General features: G+C 35.7%; 1 protein-coding gene across 2 annotated transcripts in view; it reads right to left on the reverse strand.

Annotated features, from left to right (window-relative positions):
• Positions 1-737: 737 nt before the first annotated feature.
• LOC143248681 (uncharacterized) overlaps positions 738-16,588 on the reverse strand; it is a 78,078-nt gene continuing 62,227 nt past the window's right edge. For both annotated transcript variants that reach the window (XM_076497290.1, XM_076497288.1), the window contains exons 3-4: positions 9,044-9,177; positions 738-1,858 (exon numbers count right to left, since the gene is read on the reverse strand). In XM_076497290.1, the coding sequence (XP_076353405.1) occupies positions 1,041-1,858; positions 9,044-9,177 (952 nt within the window). In that variant the 3' untranslated portion in view covers positions 738-1,040. The remainder of the gene's footprint in view (positions 1,859-9,043; positions 9,178-16,588) is intronic.

Below are 16,588 nucleotides of genomic sequence, written 5' to 3' on the forward strand. Positions count from 1 at the left end.
CAAAAATATAAGAAACGAAGTAATTTTTTTGTTAAGAGTGTTCATGATAAATCCACGTCAAGAACAATCATGACAGCCATCACTTTATGGTAGATTGCGCAATGCCGCGATTGTCAAATCATTTTTGTAAAATTGCAGTAAGCGCATTTGCTCCCTACTGAAAAAGATGAAACCCAAGCCGTAAGTATATGATAATTAATATCAACAAGGTATATGCTACTAACTCATAATTACAAAATTAGTTATAAACATTTATATTGCATTTCGAAAGCCTAAGTATTTTCCACTTAACGGATTTATTTTTGAATTATTTATTTGTTATTTCATTCTGTTGAGAAACTATTTTTATGAATATTGCATTTTTGAAATTTCAGGATTCTTTTTTGTTCCGCTTCACTGCTGCATTTTTTTTATTATTATTTGATTTGTTATTAGACTAGCGCCCTCTTCATATCGTTTAAAAATAAATGTATTTTATTTTGAAAGTTCGCGTTCTTCCACTGAACTGCTTTCTTTCATGATTATTTATTTTCTTCTTAAACTAGCGCCCTCTTCATTTCATACTCTTCTTATTTGGAGATGCAAATTAACATTTTTTTCAGCATTCCATCTTGACTTCAAAATTGCTTAAATTGTTAATGTTACACAACTTATACACATTTGATGTTCAGAGGGCTTTACGCACTACGTTCTCTATACAGTGATATTAACTCTGTATTGCTTTTAACTTTAATGTAAGGCGCAAAAATCTTTATTCGTCGTTGAAGTAGAATAATACAGAAAAGCGAGAAGTTTTACGTGCTATAAACAGTAACAGTTACAATTTATTTACAGTTACCAGTGATGCTTTAAAGTCGCTAATATAAAAACGCGTAGAATCACGCTCATCACCTGCTGCAACAGTAGTCTGAAGTTTATTTTTGTGTTTCTTTTTATAGGAAGAAAAAGTTATATCCAATCAAAATATCTGAAACAACAGTTGTTTTTTGAGAGCATGATGCTTAAATAGGAAATGGTTATATCGTCATTGCCGAGAGATATCACTTTCGGCCAATGATTGATTCCACTGAAAATGAAATTTCTCGTTTGGATTTGTTGTCTTTAGCGTTTGAGAGTTCGTCATTAAACCGGGTTCTTTCTTGATCCGCAGTAGCAGATTTCAGTCTCCCACCTCCCACCTCTCTGAAGGCTGAGCACTCGCGATCCGTTCCTTCGAATGCCACTCTCGTCACTCTGTTGACATTCGAGAGTTCATCAGAATGTTGGGATGTCATAGCAACAGGAGAGAGAGCAGGCGTGGAGCCAAACACAGTAGAATGACAAGGATACGCTGCCATTCCAACTAACTTGTGAATTTCCGGTTCAGATAAGCTTCGAAGTGTGGGGAGCAACGGGTATTGTTCGAAGGAATTGTCCATCACCAGGGGTGGCGTTCCTGGGGACTCTACAAAACCGACACAAGCAGGAGCGGTATTGAAGATACCTCCTTTGGGAAGCAAATGCCCAATCATCCGGCAAGTATTGATACTGTTGTCTATCACGCCGATCGTGTTGGCTGGCAAAGATGACACGGATAGCTGATGATGGTGATGCTCGTGTGGGTGATGAAAGGTTTGCTCGAGATGACCCGAAGGCCGAAAACCAGACAACCTTGCTAAAGGTGCTGTCCACGACCCACATCCCAAGACTTCTAACTGACGATGTACATGTGCTCTTCGTTCTCTTTCATACATCACAGTTTCTAGTTCTTTGTCAGCGAAACAGCGTCTTTTGCGCATTCGTTCACTCAAGTAAGGCACTCCTCCTCCACGAAATGGATCCTCAGATGAGGCGAAAGGAAAGAAACGGGACCTGTAATCTGAACAAAAGCATAAATAAATGAAATTGAGGTTTTTCTAAGTATCGAACTATTCTGAAAAATTATGTTCAGCAATTGCAAGTATATTCTATTACTTCGACAGTATTGCTCATATTTTATACAATTTCTGTTTAGGCTTTTCCCTTTCGGTCCGGCATGGCCAGGTGATTAAGACGCTTGAGTCACAATCTGAGAGACACAGGTTCGAATCCCCGTCCAACTAAATATGCTCGTCTTTTCAGCCTTGGAAATGTTATAATGAGACAGTAGGTACAATATTCGTTGGTAACAGGGTAGCCCAAGAGTTGGTGGTGGGTGGTCATGACTAGCTGTCTTCCCTTTAGTCTTTCACTGTTAAATTAGGTGCTGCTAGTGCAGATAGCAATCATGCCGATTTGCGCAAAATTCTAAACAAACGAGCCTTCTCTTTCTGAGTACTTCTTCTTAAAAAAAAAAAATTTGGTTTGTTTGTTGAATTTCGCGCGGAAAGCTAATCAAGATCTATCTGCGTTACTTTTATTACAACATTTCTAAACCTCTTCTATACTGGAGACCATCTCGCTGCCTCGCTAAACTGTCACTGACCACTTAATTAAAAGTACAATAAAAACCATCACGGTTTACCTGTGAATACTCTACCAATTTTTGTTTGTCTCCGTGAAATCACACAGAGTGGTGATTGGTTTGAATTTCGCACAAAGTTACACAAGAGCTATTCTAATTGAATAGTTTGTTTTCTTGAATTTTGCGCAAAGCTACACAAGGGCTATCTGCGCTAGCCGTCCCAAATTTAGCAGTGTAAGCTTAGAGGAAAGGCAGCTAGTCATCACCACCCACCGCCAACTCTTGGGCTACTCTTTTATCAACGAATAGTGAGATTAACCGTCACATTATAACGTTCCCACGGCTGAAAGGGTGAGCATGTTTTGTGTGACTGGGATTCGAACCCGCGGCCCTCGGATTACGAGTCGAGTGCCTTAACCACCTAGCCATGCCGGACCAGACTGGTGATTGAGTAACGCTGAGTTAGATGAAAAGAAGTTATTTAGTCAATATCACCAATTCCAAATTCTTCAACTGCTTTTTTAACCAAATAAATGTGAGCTTGACTGTGATGTTATAACTGGTATTGTAGATTACAGAAGACCAAGAACGCTGGTCAAACAGGAAATTAGGACATCAAAAGTTTGTATAAAAATATTTGGCTGAAAACATAAAAATTAACAGTAAGAATTTTTTTAAAAGTACATTAGCGGTAAACAAAATGTTAGAATGGAAGTAGATCTGTGTGTTTGAAGTTAAGCAGAAAGCTACACAATGGGCTACCTGTGCTCAGCCCACCACAGGCATGTAAACCAGGTTTCTAGCGTTGGAGGCCCGTAGACATATTGATGTGCCACTGGTAGGTGATCGGATAGGACATGAAATTACTAAGTTATCAAATTTTGTTTTTTCTTCAGTTTTTACTAATGAAGACTTAAGCAGTAGTCTTCATCTTGAACAACCGATAGATGGATACAAAGTTGAACAAGACAACTGCATAAGTTCTGGGTTAGTTAAAATAAAATTGAAAGGTTAAAATAATGATAAGGTTCCTGGGCCAGATAATAGTTCCCCGAGAATTTGAAAGAACGTCAAAAATTGGACAGTGAGTCACTTGTCACAGTTTTTTGTTTTTTCCTTGAAAATTGGACGAGTACTAACAGATGGAAAATTAGCTGATGTCACTTCTGTTTACAAGAGAGGCAACAGAAGTTGTCCGAGTAATTAATTATAGACGTATTAGTCTTACATCAGTTGTGGGAAAAGTTTTGGAAAGTCTGATAAAAGGTACTTTGAAAAGTCATTTAACAAAGTTTAGAATTTTATTGGATAGTCATTATGGTTTCACTAAGGGGAAAAACTTTACCTTACAAATCTTTTGCCAGTCTTTTAAAATATTACTGTTTAAGTAAATGAGGGTAAAAGTGTACATTTGGTGTATCTGGGTTTTCACAAAGTATTTGACAAAGTGACACTTACGTATATAGGTGTGGGAATAAGTTAGCTAATTTGATAGAAGAAAGCAGAGGATTGTTATAAATGGAGTTATCTCGGGGATCGAGCTTAGAACCCTTTCCCTTTTTGACTTACTTTTGATGAAGAAGAGGTCAATAAATTACTTAAATTTGCTGATGGCATTAAGGTCTTTGGTGATGTTGGCTGTTTAGATATTGGAGCTTTACAAAAGGATTTAAATTAGTTAGTGAGTTGGGCAAATAAATGGTAGCTGGGTTTTAATTTTGATAAATGTAAGATATTGCACATGGGTTATCATAATTTGAATTACAAGTATAATTTGGATGAGAATAACCATAATACTGTCATGAGAGAAAAGGATCTTGGTGTAATGGTTGATCAATCTCTTGAGCCATCCAAGCAGTGTGATGTTGCTAGTTGTAGAGCCAATAGGATTTCGGGTTGTATATATAGAAATGTTGAATACGAGTCTAAAGATATTATAATTTCGTTGTATAGGTTATTGGTTAGGCCACACTTGAAGTATTGTGTTCAGTCTTTGTTTTTTTATTTCAGGAAGGATATTGAATTGTTGGGAAAGGTTCAGAGGAGAGTTACTAAAACGGTACCTAGATGGAGATGTTGTCATATGAGAAGAGATTAAGATCCTCAAAACTGTTACTTGAAAAAAAAGGTTTAGAGAGGATCTGATTGAAGTGTTTAAGATTGTAAAGGGAATTGATAATGTTGATGGATCAACATGTTTCATACTTAGGAGCGAGAATTATAGAAGTAAGTGACACAGATGAGAAAGAATCATAGAAGAGACACAGATGAGCGAGAATCGTAGAAGTAAGTGACACAGATAAGCGAGAATTATAGAAGTAAGGGAGACAGATATAGATATTTATGCAAGGTAGAAGTCGTTTTGAACTAAGATTATTTTATTTTTCAAATAGGATGGTTGGCCTACGGAATTTGTTTGCCTTCGAATGTTGTGGAGACAGTAAATTTAAGTGACCTGTAAAGAAAGTTTGACAGATATATGAGTGATAAGGAGGACTGGTTTTAATTTTTTATTTATTTATTTAATAGTTTCAGTTTGTCGTAGAAGATGGGACAGCTGAGATGGACCAGCAGGTCTCCTGCTATTCTTAAACATTATGTTATGTTATAACGTCTCATGGCTGAAAGGAAAAGCAGGTCCGGTGACAGGTTTCGAACCTACGATCCGCAAATTGAGAGCCAAGCGTTCTAACCACCAGGCCATAAGAGGTTAAGCGAACGGACGTCCTCGGAATTTCAACATGTATCTCTTAGATTGTGTGTGTTTTATAGTAAAATCACTTCTGGTTATCTGGTGTGTCCACCAAGGGGAATCGAATCTATGATTTCAACATTGTAAATTTTATATTTATCGCTGTTCCACCTGGGTAGTACACCTTATATAAATGTAAACATTTTCTGGTAGTCTTTTAGAATGACGAAACATGACGAAGGTATTTACGTGGATATTTTACGTTTAAAAAAGAAATAATCAAGAGAATTGGTTTAAAATTGAATATTTCTTGAAATTACACTTGTTAATTTGTTTGTTTGTCCCTAACTTTGAATTATCAAACTAGAGAGAGAAAGAGAGAAGGTAGCGCTCACCACCACCTTTTGGGTTATTCTAATTGAATAGTTTGTTTGTTTTTGAATTTCGCGCAAAGCTACACAAGGGCTACCTGCGCTAGCCGTCCCAAATTTAGCAGTGTAAGACTAGAGGGAAAGCAGCTAGGAATCACCACCCACCGCCAGCCCTTGGGCTACACTTTTACCAACGAATAGTGAGATTGACCGTCACAATATAATATTCCTCACGGCTGAAAGGGCGAACATGTTTGATGCGACGGGGATTCGAACCCCCTCAGATTACGAGTCGAACGCCTTAACCTACCTGGCCATGCCGATCATAATCTAATAATAATGAAAGTTACAAACACCCAAAGTCCCAAACCTCAAAGGTCGTTTTTGCTTTAATGAGTCGCGAAACATGAACTTTCAGAATCACGGTCTGGCCACACTAATTACTCGGCCACGGCCGTCTTCAAAACACTCTTAGTAACAAGTGTTTCTTTTTTCTCACATTACAATTAATTTTCCCATAGCTTTGTAAAAACAACATTTCAAACCTCTTTTGTAATTAGGTATAAAGAATGTCCGTTTACCTATTTATTGTTTAGCATCACGAGCATATATTGTTTGTTTGAGTATGGCCCGGCATGGCCAGGTGGGTTAAGGCGTTTCACTCGTAATCTGAGGGTCGCAGGTTCGAATCCCGGTCGCAACAAACATGCTCGCCCTTTCAGCAGTGGGGGCGTTATAATGGTACGGTCAATCCCACTATTCGTTGGTAAAAGAATAGCCCAAGAGTTGGCGGTGGGTGGTGATGACTAGCTACCTTCCCTCTAGTCTTACACTGCTAAATTAGGGACGGCTAGCACAGATAGCCCTCGAGTAGCTTTGTGCGAAATTCGAAAACAAACAAACAATTGTTTGAGTAATAAGGTTTGAATATTAAAAATCTGTTTATTTCCCTGGGCGTGGCTAGAGTATTCACTATATATAAATGTAACACCTTTGAAATGTCACAAGTTAATATGTTAACATGATTAATGTGTAACATTAAGAATGTTTTCTATATTTCATTCAATGTACAGTGTGACCAGAAATCCAAGAATCGATGCAAACGTAATTTGTTTGAAATATTTTTTTGTGTTCATTTTATGTTCTATTCTTTTAGTTGGATGTTTGTGTTGCCCACACGTTATAATCACAGGGTAAATTTCACGAGAACGCGTTGAAATTATCCTGATGTGTTGGTGTTAAGAGTAAACACAGGGAGAAATAGCACCTTAAGGATAGAGCTGCACAGACAGTTACATCTATCCATGTTGACAGTATTTACATAAATGTTTAGAATTTGGCAGAGGCTTAGCCTGGTCATGTGGGTAGGGTGCTCGATTTGCAGTCTGAGGATCGAATCACCGCCCCACTAAATAAGCTTGCCCTTTCAGCCGTGGGGGAGTTGTAATGTGACGGTCAATCCCACTATTCGTTGGTAAAAGAATAGCCCAAGGGTTGGCGGTGGGTGGGAATAACTAGCTGTCTTCTCTTTAGTCTTATATTGCTAAAATAGGGATGGCTAGTGCAAATAGTCCTTGTGCAACTTTACGCGAAATTCAAAGTAACACTGAACTTGAAGGTGGCCATTTTGAACAATATTTACGTCTTTAAATAAAATATGTTTACATTGATTCCAGACTTTATGGACACTCATAATACTATGGTATAATTTCTCTAAGTTACTGTACAAATTATTGCGATAAACCAACTACTCAACACTAATTTTACGAGTATATTAGATTTCTGACGAATCATCCAATCGTATAGCTAGTTCGTCAAATAAACATTTTATAGACGTATCAACGAATAAATCAATTAACTAATCAAATAATCAGAAATTGAAATATTGTACTGTAAAAGGCCATCCGCTTTCCTATATTTTCTAATTCACTATATTTACACAGGTGGTGTTTTTTCAGAGTGTTTTAAGTTATATTTTTAATATTTTAACATAGAAATATGTTGGCTATAGGGAAATGTCATGACGTCATGATAACATAAGACTTAGAAACTTAATAAAAGTTGAGGTTTCGGAAAAAATCTAGAAATTTCCTTTACTAGGTGTAAATACGATTGCAATATAAATACGAGAATCAGTAACTTAATGTATAATAGGTGAGTTATTTAGTTCCACGATATGGATTAGCGAGTAAGTTTAGAAACTAGGGTTAAAAGTACATTAGTTTAGAGTAGCGGCACAATTAAGTATACTGGAGCCCAGAACAAGTTTTATAAATCCTCCAATAGCTTTATATAAATAAAAATATTCTTATAATTTGAATTGTATTGGAACTTTTACTTTGTTGTATTACTTTTATTTCTGATACAGAAATAAACATTCCCTTCGGTAAACTCCGCAGATATCCCGATGTGTGTTTTCTTATAGCGAAACAAGAACTTTGTTCTCGCTTAAATTGAAGTAAAACTAAACAAACGAAATGTACAAACAAATGATGTCTTGACTCTAGCGGATGTCAATTTTTACAGCGATCATGCACTAAACTTCTGCTACCATTCTACGCTTACCATCTATCAAAAAGGTACAGAAATACCTTAACGTAGAGTAAAAATGAGCGTGAGTCTCTTGTTAAAATAGGTGAAGGTGTCAGGGTAACTACTGAAGAAATTATAGCGTATTTAAACAGTTATAAAGAAGATAATGACAGTTGTTTTAATACGTCTCCAAGGCTCCTTTCTTCGTTCATTGTTTTGTAAAACTAAAAATTAGAGATGAAACACTGCAACTTTGTTTTTGAATTTCGCGCAAAGCTACACGAGGGCTATCTGCGCTAGCCCTCCCTAATTTAGCAGTGTAAGACTAGTGGAAAGGCAGATAGTCGTTATCACCCACCGCCAATTCTTGGGCTACCCTTTCACTAACGAAAGTGGGTGGGATTGAACGTCACATTATAACACTCACAGGGCTGAAAGGGCGAGCATGTTTGGTGTGACGGGGATTCGAACCCGCGATTCTTAGATTACGAGTTGAAAGCCTTAACCCACCTGGCCATGCTGGGCTGGTAGTGAGTTTGTTTGTTTGTTTTTTGAATTTCGCACAAAGTTACTCGAGGGCTATCTGTGCTACCCGTCCCTAATTTAGCAGTGTAAGACTAGAGGGAATGCAGCTAGTCATCAACACCCACTATCAACTCTTGGGCTACTCTTTTACCAACGAATAATGGGATTGAACGTAACAATATAACGCTTCCATGACTGAAAGGGCGATCATGTTCGGTGGGACTAGGATTAGAACCTACGACACACAGACTGGGGTCAAACGCCCTAACCACCAAATATTTATAGGTGTGTTTATTTTATTTAAAACATTTATTGATGTGTTAATTTTATTTTAAATGTTTATAGGTGTGTTAATTTTATTTTAAATGTTTATAGGTGTATTAATTTTATTTTACTTTCCAAGTTTGTATTGTTGTAAACATCTGAAAACTCATAGGAAGTAGACGATGGTCGTAATAAAATATAGGTAAGTTTAATTATAAGTAGAAAAATAATTCTTACTTTGAAGTATTTCTTTTGAGAGTGAACTTTTCTGTAAGTTTCGTAGATGGCGCTGATACATTTTCTTCTGCTCTAACAAAGCTTCAGCGTTCTTTAGCTTTTCGCTTGTGTCTTTTCCTTCTGCTGCCTGTTGTCTGTAAATGGCAAATGTCAATTATTAAACTAACAATTATCATATCACACGTCTCCATAAAATACCTATAACCCAAAACTGTGATATGACAATTAAAGTGGATGGTTTGAAATAAAAATGTACAATATACGTAATGAAATATAAACTGAATTTCCAGAAGCTGAACTCCTTGTGAAAGAATAACAGTAGCTTAGTCCACGTGAAAGGAATACAAAAACAACTCATTAGGAGGAACTAGGCGTTTTAGTTTCCGCTAGAACAAGACAACCGAATAATCCCTAAACACGTGCGAACTCCAAAGAGTTTGTTTAGTATTTCGCAGAAAGTTACACGAAGGCTATCTGCACTAGCCGTCCCGAATTTAGCAGTGTAAGACTAGAGGGAAGGCGGCTAGTCATCATCACCCATAACCAACAAGTGGGCTACTCTTCTACCAACAAATACTGGGATTATCCGTGACATTATAACACCTTTACGACTGAAAGGGCGAATATGTTTGGTGAGAAGAAGACTCGAACTCTCGATCCTCGTATTGCAGGTGGAGCACTCTAACAACAACTTATAATTATTTCACATATAAAATGATACGTATATCTCTGAGAGTATCTATAAGATATGTGGTAAAGCAAGAAATTTAATGTCTGTTGTATATTACAAACTCCTGAAATTTAATACCACAACCTAGTATTTTGTCTGGATGATAAATTTAATATCACAACCTAGTATTTTGTCTGGATGATAAATTTAATACCACAATCTAGTATTTTGTCTGGATGATAAATTTAATATCACAACCTAGTATTTTGTCTGGATGATAAAATTTAATATCACAATCTAGTATTTTGTTTGGATGATAAAATTTAATACCACAATCTAGTATTTTGTCTGGATGATAAATTTAATACCACAACCTAGTATTTTGTCTGGATGATAAATTTAATATTACAACCTAGTATTTTGTCTGGATGATAAATTTAATATCACAATCTAGTATTTTGTCTGGATGATAAATTTAATATCACAACCTAGTATTTTGTCTGGATGATAAATTTAATATCACAATCTAGTATTTTGTCTGGATGATAAATTTAATATTACAACCTAGTATTTTGTCTGGATGATAAATTTAATATCACAATCTAGTATTTTGTCTGGATGATAAATTTAATATCACAACCTAGTATTTTGTCTGGATGATAAATTTAATATCACAACCTAGTATTTTGTCTGGATGATAAATTTAATATCACAATCTAGTATTTTGTCTGGATGATAAATTTAATATCACAACCTAGTATTTTGTCTGGATGATAAATTTAATATCACAACCTAGTATTTTGTCTGGATGATAAATTTAATATCACAATCTAGTATTTTGTCTGGATGATAAATTTAATATCACAATCTAGTATTTTGTCTGGATGATAAAATTTGAATTGATTTTGACATTTTCTATTTCTTTTCATTATTATTTATTCGCTGCTATGGCAACAAGTCGTTGTGTCAATGGCTCAAATACATTTTGTTATATTTGTGGAAAATTTGTTATAAATTTGATCAGAGTAAGGGTTTTTTTTTATCTCCCTGATTTGTAAAAACCCTTACGTGATAGAATGATCGAATATTATTTTCACAATATGCGTACCTGAATTATAAGAACTCAGTTATTAAACCTAAAGTAGCTCTTATTAATTTTAAATTCACAGGCTTGTGTTATTGATCAGTAATTAATTATTATAAAGTTTAAATGTGTAAAATCAGTTAAATTACTTTAATTAAAAATTAATAATAATAAAATAAACATCATCGGTTTATCTTCATAAAAGGCTAAAAGGCCCGGCATGGCCAGGTGGTTAGGGCGCTCGACTCGCAATCTGAGGGTAGCGGGTTCGAATCCCTATCACACAAAACATGCACCCTTTAGCCATGGGGACCTTATAATGTAACGGTCAATCCCAATATTCGTTGGTAAAAGAGTAGCCTAAGAGTTGGCGGTGGGTGGTGATGACTAGTTGCCTTCCCTCTAGTCTTACACTGCTAAATTAGAGACGTCTAGCACAGATAGCCCTTGTGTAGCTTTACACTAAATATAAAACAAACCATATTTCTGTAAAACAAAACAATCACAAGAAAGAAAACGTTTAGAGGATATAAGTTTTTGCTTTGTTACTTTGTATACTTCTAGTAAGAATTGTATATTAAATTAGTGGTAATTGCTGATTAGATTTTGATTCTCAGCCAGCCCACAAGTTACCGATAATATGAACAACGACACATCTATTTAATTTACCAATCTTCCTCGCGAAATATCACTGTGTGGAAAATGTGCCGTTCTCATGTGCACGTAACCAAAAAAATATAAGCAAAACCTAACTCTTTCATACTTTGTAAACATTAGAACCACATTAACGTGTCGTTATACTGTGTGAAGTTCTCATTCTACGTTTTATGAAAATAACATATACGTTCAAATAATAAAAAGAGTATGTTTTGAAGTTGACTGAAATGTTATTAATGACAGTTATCAGAATCAGGCAAATAAGTACCAACTGAATGACATACACCAGGCAGTTGAAGACCAACTGGATGACATGCATGAAGCATATAAAGACCAACTGAATGACATACCTCAGGCAAATAAGTACCAACTGAATGACATACACCAGGCAGATGAAGACCAACTGAATGACATACCTCAGGCAAATAAAGACCAACTGAATGACATACATGAAGCAGATAAAGACCAACTGAATGACATACATGAAGCAGATAAAGACAAACTGAATGACACATCAGGCAGATAAAGACCAACTGAATGACATACACCAGGCAGATGAAGACCAACTGAATGACATGCATCAAGCAGATAAAGACCAGCTGGATGACATACCTCAGGCAAATAAAGACCAACTGAATGACATACATGAAGCAGATAAAGACCAACTGAATAACATACATCAGGTAGATAAATATTAACTGGATGGCATACATCAGGCAGATAAACACCAACTGAATAACATACCTCAGGCAGATAAAGACCAGCTGGATGACATACATCAGGCAGATAAAGACCAACTCGATGAAATACATCAGGCAGATGAATACCAACTGAATGACATGCATCAAGCAGATAAAGACCAGCTGATGACATACATCAGGCAGATGAATACCAACTGAATGACATACATCAGGCAGATAAAGACCGATTTAAACACACATATCATGAAGATAAATATCCTAACTCAATGTATAAGAGACAAAGATCAGTAGAGCCACATACTAAGACACTATTCAAAACAGACCTAAAATAGTCAATTGTATCGTCCACTTCAGTGGTCTTCAGAGGCTGTGTAGCTATATAAAGTATAGTATATACGTTCTACACTGGTTCGTCAAGGTGAAAAACAATACCCAGGAGTTCCAATTAGAGAATCATTGGCCTATACACAACGTGAACTACACAGCACGTGCAGAATTTCTAAATGTTTAATCCACCAATATTCTGCACTTTCTTGTTAGCTTAAATGTTGCACGTTTGGATGAGAAGAAAATCTTTCATTTTAAATGTTTTAGTCTAAAGATACTTTATTAGCTACTGAAATATAGATGTTTGTTACAGTAGATCGTTGACACTATAGAGAGATGAGTGCTAATGTTTTTATGTTTCCAGAGGTAAGATATACCTTATTCTTTCCTTCATTGTAATTACTTTCATTAATAATACCAGTTGTATTCTTAAATAGATCTAGTTTTATCAGTATTTGCTTTTATTTTTGGCATTATAGTTTTACTATAGAGATTGTTTTGTGTTGTTTACTTAGTATATCTATTCAGGACTAACCTAAGTCTTCTAAGCTGGTCAAGCCTCATGAGACATTATTGGGTTTACGGCCGAAAATACTGTTAACAACAAAGTAACCAAACTGAAGTAACAGTGCATTCTAATCCTTATAAGTAGAAACGGAAAACAAAAAAGGATTTTTAATTATTTGTACTGATGGCAAAGCTGATTCTAAGTTTTATTCCTCAGTACATAGACTACTCTGATTAGAAGTTGTTATTACTGTTAATATTATATAACAGAAGCTCCGGTCTTTTTTTTTTATCAATAATTTGTTCGTCAAGATAAAAGAAGAAGAAATTTGGATCCAAGACGACTTTTGTTTTTCGTCTTTAAAAGCGTCACGCTAAGACGACATCTACGACTATATATCTGAGTAAAAGCAATAACATGAAATCTTTCTAGAAGTATCGATCGTTAAAAGTACTTTGGAATTAGGTCTACGTACTCGCGAAACACAATGGTATTACGTAAGGTCGCTCGAAACTCAGTTACAGACGACAGCTGGACCAGATGATGCGCCTTCACTAAATGAATGAACTCTTTAAGTAAGAAAGAGAAAGACCGTTTAATGTTATGGCTAAAACGAACGCCAATTTTGTTTTTCTACTCTTTACCTAGTCTACAATTTTTGTTCTGTAATGAAAACAAATTACTATCCGTAGAGAAATGCTCAAACGAAAACGAATTCCAGCTTTAACTCAACAAAACGTAAATACAGAGAAATGAAGCAGCTTGGAAGCATCTAGATTGGAACAGTTTAATCACGATCAAACCGTAGTTTATGTAGTGTAATTTAACCACACCATATATACCTGTGTTATTTGTCATTAACCTATACGTACTTATGCTATTTGTCATTAATGGATATACACCTACGCTGTTCTTCTGTCAATCACTTATATACGTCTATGTTATTTGTCATTAAACTATATACACCTATATCATCTCTCATTAATGTACATTAACGTATACATAGTATATACACTTATATTGTTTGCGAATAATGTATATACTTGTTTAGTTTATGGTTTCTGACACTACATCCTTGTAATAATTCACGTTACTGCTTTGACACTGCTGTCCAAATTTCTAGCAAATAATTTCCAGAGATTGATAAAGTATTCCAATTGTGATCTAAGCCCCAGTAAAGGTTCTGTAGAACTAGGTTTGGGAGAGTATTGGTGACAGATGCTAATGGATAGAAAGAGATAAACACAGAGTTGGAAGATGTACTAATATTAATGCAAACCAATGGAACGTAAATATCGGAGCTTCTAATTTGATTTTCAAGACTGCTTAAGATAGAAGAACAGCGATGTTGACAGAAAGGGCGAGAATGTTTGGCGTGACGGGTTTTCGAACTCGCGACCCTCAGATTACGAGACGAATGCCATACCAGGGTTCTATATACTTGATCTTAAGACAATTACTAAATGACGTGTTAAATAACAACTTATTTCATCTGCAAGAAAGTTTTTGGACCATGTTATATCTAGATTTTTGTGCACCAGATAATCAAGAGATTATTAATATTTTTATTGGACAAATAAACTGTTTTGACTGTTATATTTTTATTGGACAAATAAACTGTTTTGATTATTAATATTTTTATTGGACAAATAAACTGTTTTGATTATTAATATTTTTATTGGATAAGTAAACTGTTTTGATTATTAATATTTTTATTGGACAAATAAACTGTTTTGATTATTAATATTTTTATTGGACAAGTAAACTGTTCTGACCGTTATATTTTTATTGGACAGGCAGACTGTTTTGATTATTAATATTTTTATTGGACAAGTCGACTGTTTTGACTGTTATATTTTTATTGGACAGGCAGACTGTTTTGATTATTAATATTTTTACTGAACAAGTCGACTGTTTTGACTGTTATATTTTTATTGGACGAGTACACTGTTTTGATTATTAATATTTTTATTGGACAAGTCGACTGTTTTGACTGTTATATTTTTATTGGACAGGCAGACTGTTTTGATTATTAATATTTTTATTGGACAAATAAACTGTTTTGATTATTAATATTTTTATTGGACAAATAAACTGTTTTGATTATTAATATTTTTATTGGACAAGTAAACTGTTTTGATTATTAATATTTTTACTGAACAAGTCGACTGTTTTGACTGTTATATTTTTATTGGACAAGTACACTGTTTTGATTATTAATATTTTTATTGGATAGTTTTGTTTGTTTGAAGTTAAGCATAAAACTACAGGGTGAGCTATCCGTGCTGTGTCCATCATGGGTATCGAAACCCGGTTTATAGCGCTATAAGACAATACACATTCCGCCGTGTCATTAGAGGGCTCACTAGATAAGTAGATGTTGTTTCTATACTTTGCTTATTAATAAAAGACTTGTTTATTTCACAAGATCAACTTGTACGTGTGTGTTGAACGTGTTACAGACGTTATGTTGGGCCCGGTGGCTAAGGCACTCGACTCGTAATCCGAGGGTCGCGGCTTCGAATCCCCGTCACACCAAACATGCTCTCCCTTTCAGCCTTCCCTCTAATCTTACACTGTTAAATTAGGGATGGCTAGCCCTCGTGTAGCTTTGCGCGAATTTCTAAAACAAACAAACGTTATGTTAATGTCTTCTTTGTTTCTTGCCGTGAAGCGAAGTGTCTTCTCTGTGGAGAAGAAATGAGTTGTAATTTGTTATGCTAGTTTGTCTAGTGATTTGATTCATGCAAACAAAACTAATTGTTATTCGGCACAATGAAGTTTTTTTTTTATAGTGTGAGAACAATATTAACATTAGTGTAATGGTAAGAGCTGTATACGTAGTTTTGTGTTGCGAGACAACGTTTCGAGTGTTTCTTTGGCATTTGTAAAGGGAATTTATCACTATAAAAGTGACTCGATTAGTGCCAGATGAAGGTGCGTTGTAAATACCACTGGAATAGGAGTTCTGAAACAGCTAGTCCTGAACAATTAAACACAATGTCTTTTACCAGTTTCAATGAGCTTTTATGCTCGCGAATCGGACAGAGGTTGACGTTTTGGTCTCTTGCCGACAGCTCATAACATCAGTGTTCACACGACCATGTGAAATGTTGAACAAGAAGGGCGGCATTGTCACATCACGGTCGCGCGCCAAGTGTCTAATGGGCATGTTTACTTAAAAACGTGAGCGCGCTCACAATGCCGCCTTCATGCATCATTTCTGGCTCAGTGCCACCAAAAAAGGTTTCGTACAGGTTTCAGCTTTCCACGGTTTGGTCCGCTGGCTATCATATTCGATGGCGATACTTCAAACCATTGATTTGGACGAACTACAGACGTTCCGGTTTCATTACGAACACTGATCATAAAGTGATGCTTAGGGCTAGTCCACACGCTCGGCGTAACAAGGAATACGGCTACTGAAGGGAGAAAGTATGAAACGATGAACCCGACGGGACATCTTCTCTTGAATAAAGACCACGATACTCAGACGAGAAAGGGCGTCTTACAAAACAACTCTAATTCTAAGAAAATAGCGTATGCAGCGGTTGTCAACGCCATTTTGGCTCAAGCTGTGACGACGAATTCCAAAGTT

This window comes from Tachypleus tridentatus, chromosome 4 (genome assembly GCF_004210375.1).
Source record: "Tachypleus tridentatus isolate NWPU-2018 chromosome 4, ASM421037v1, whole genome shotgun sequence".
Taxonomy (NCBI): Eukaryota; Metazoa; Arthropoda; class Merostomata; order Xiphosura; family Limulidae; genus Tachypleus; species Tachypleus tridentatus.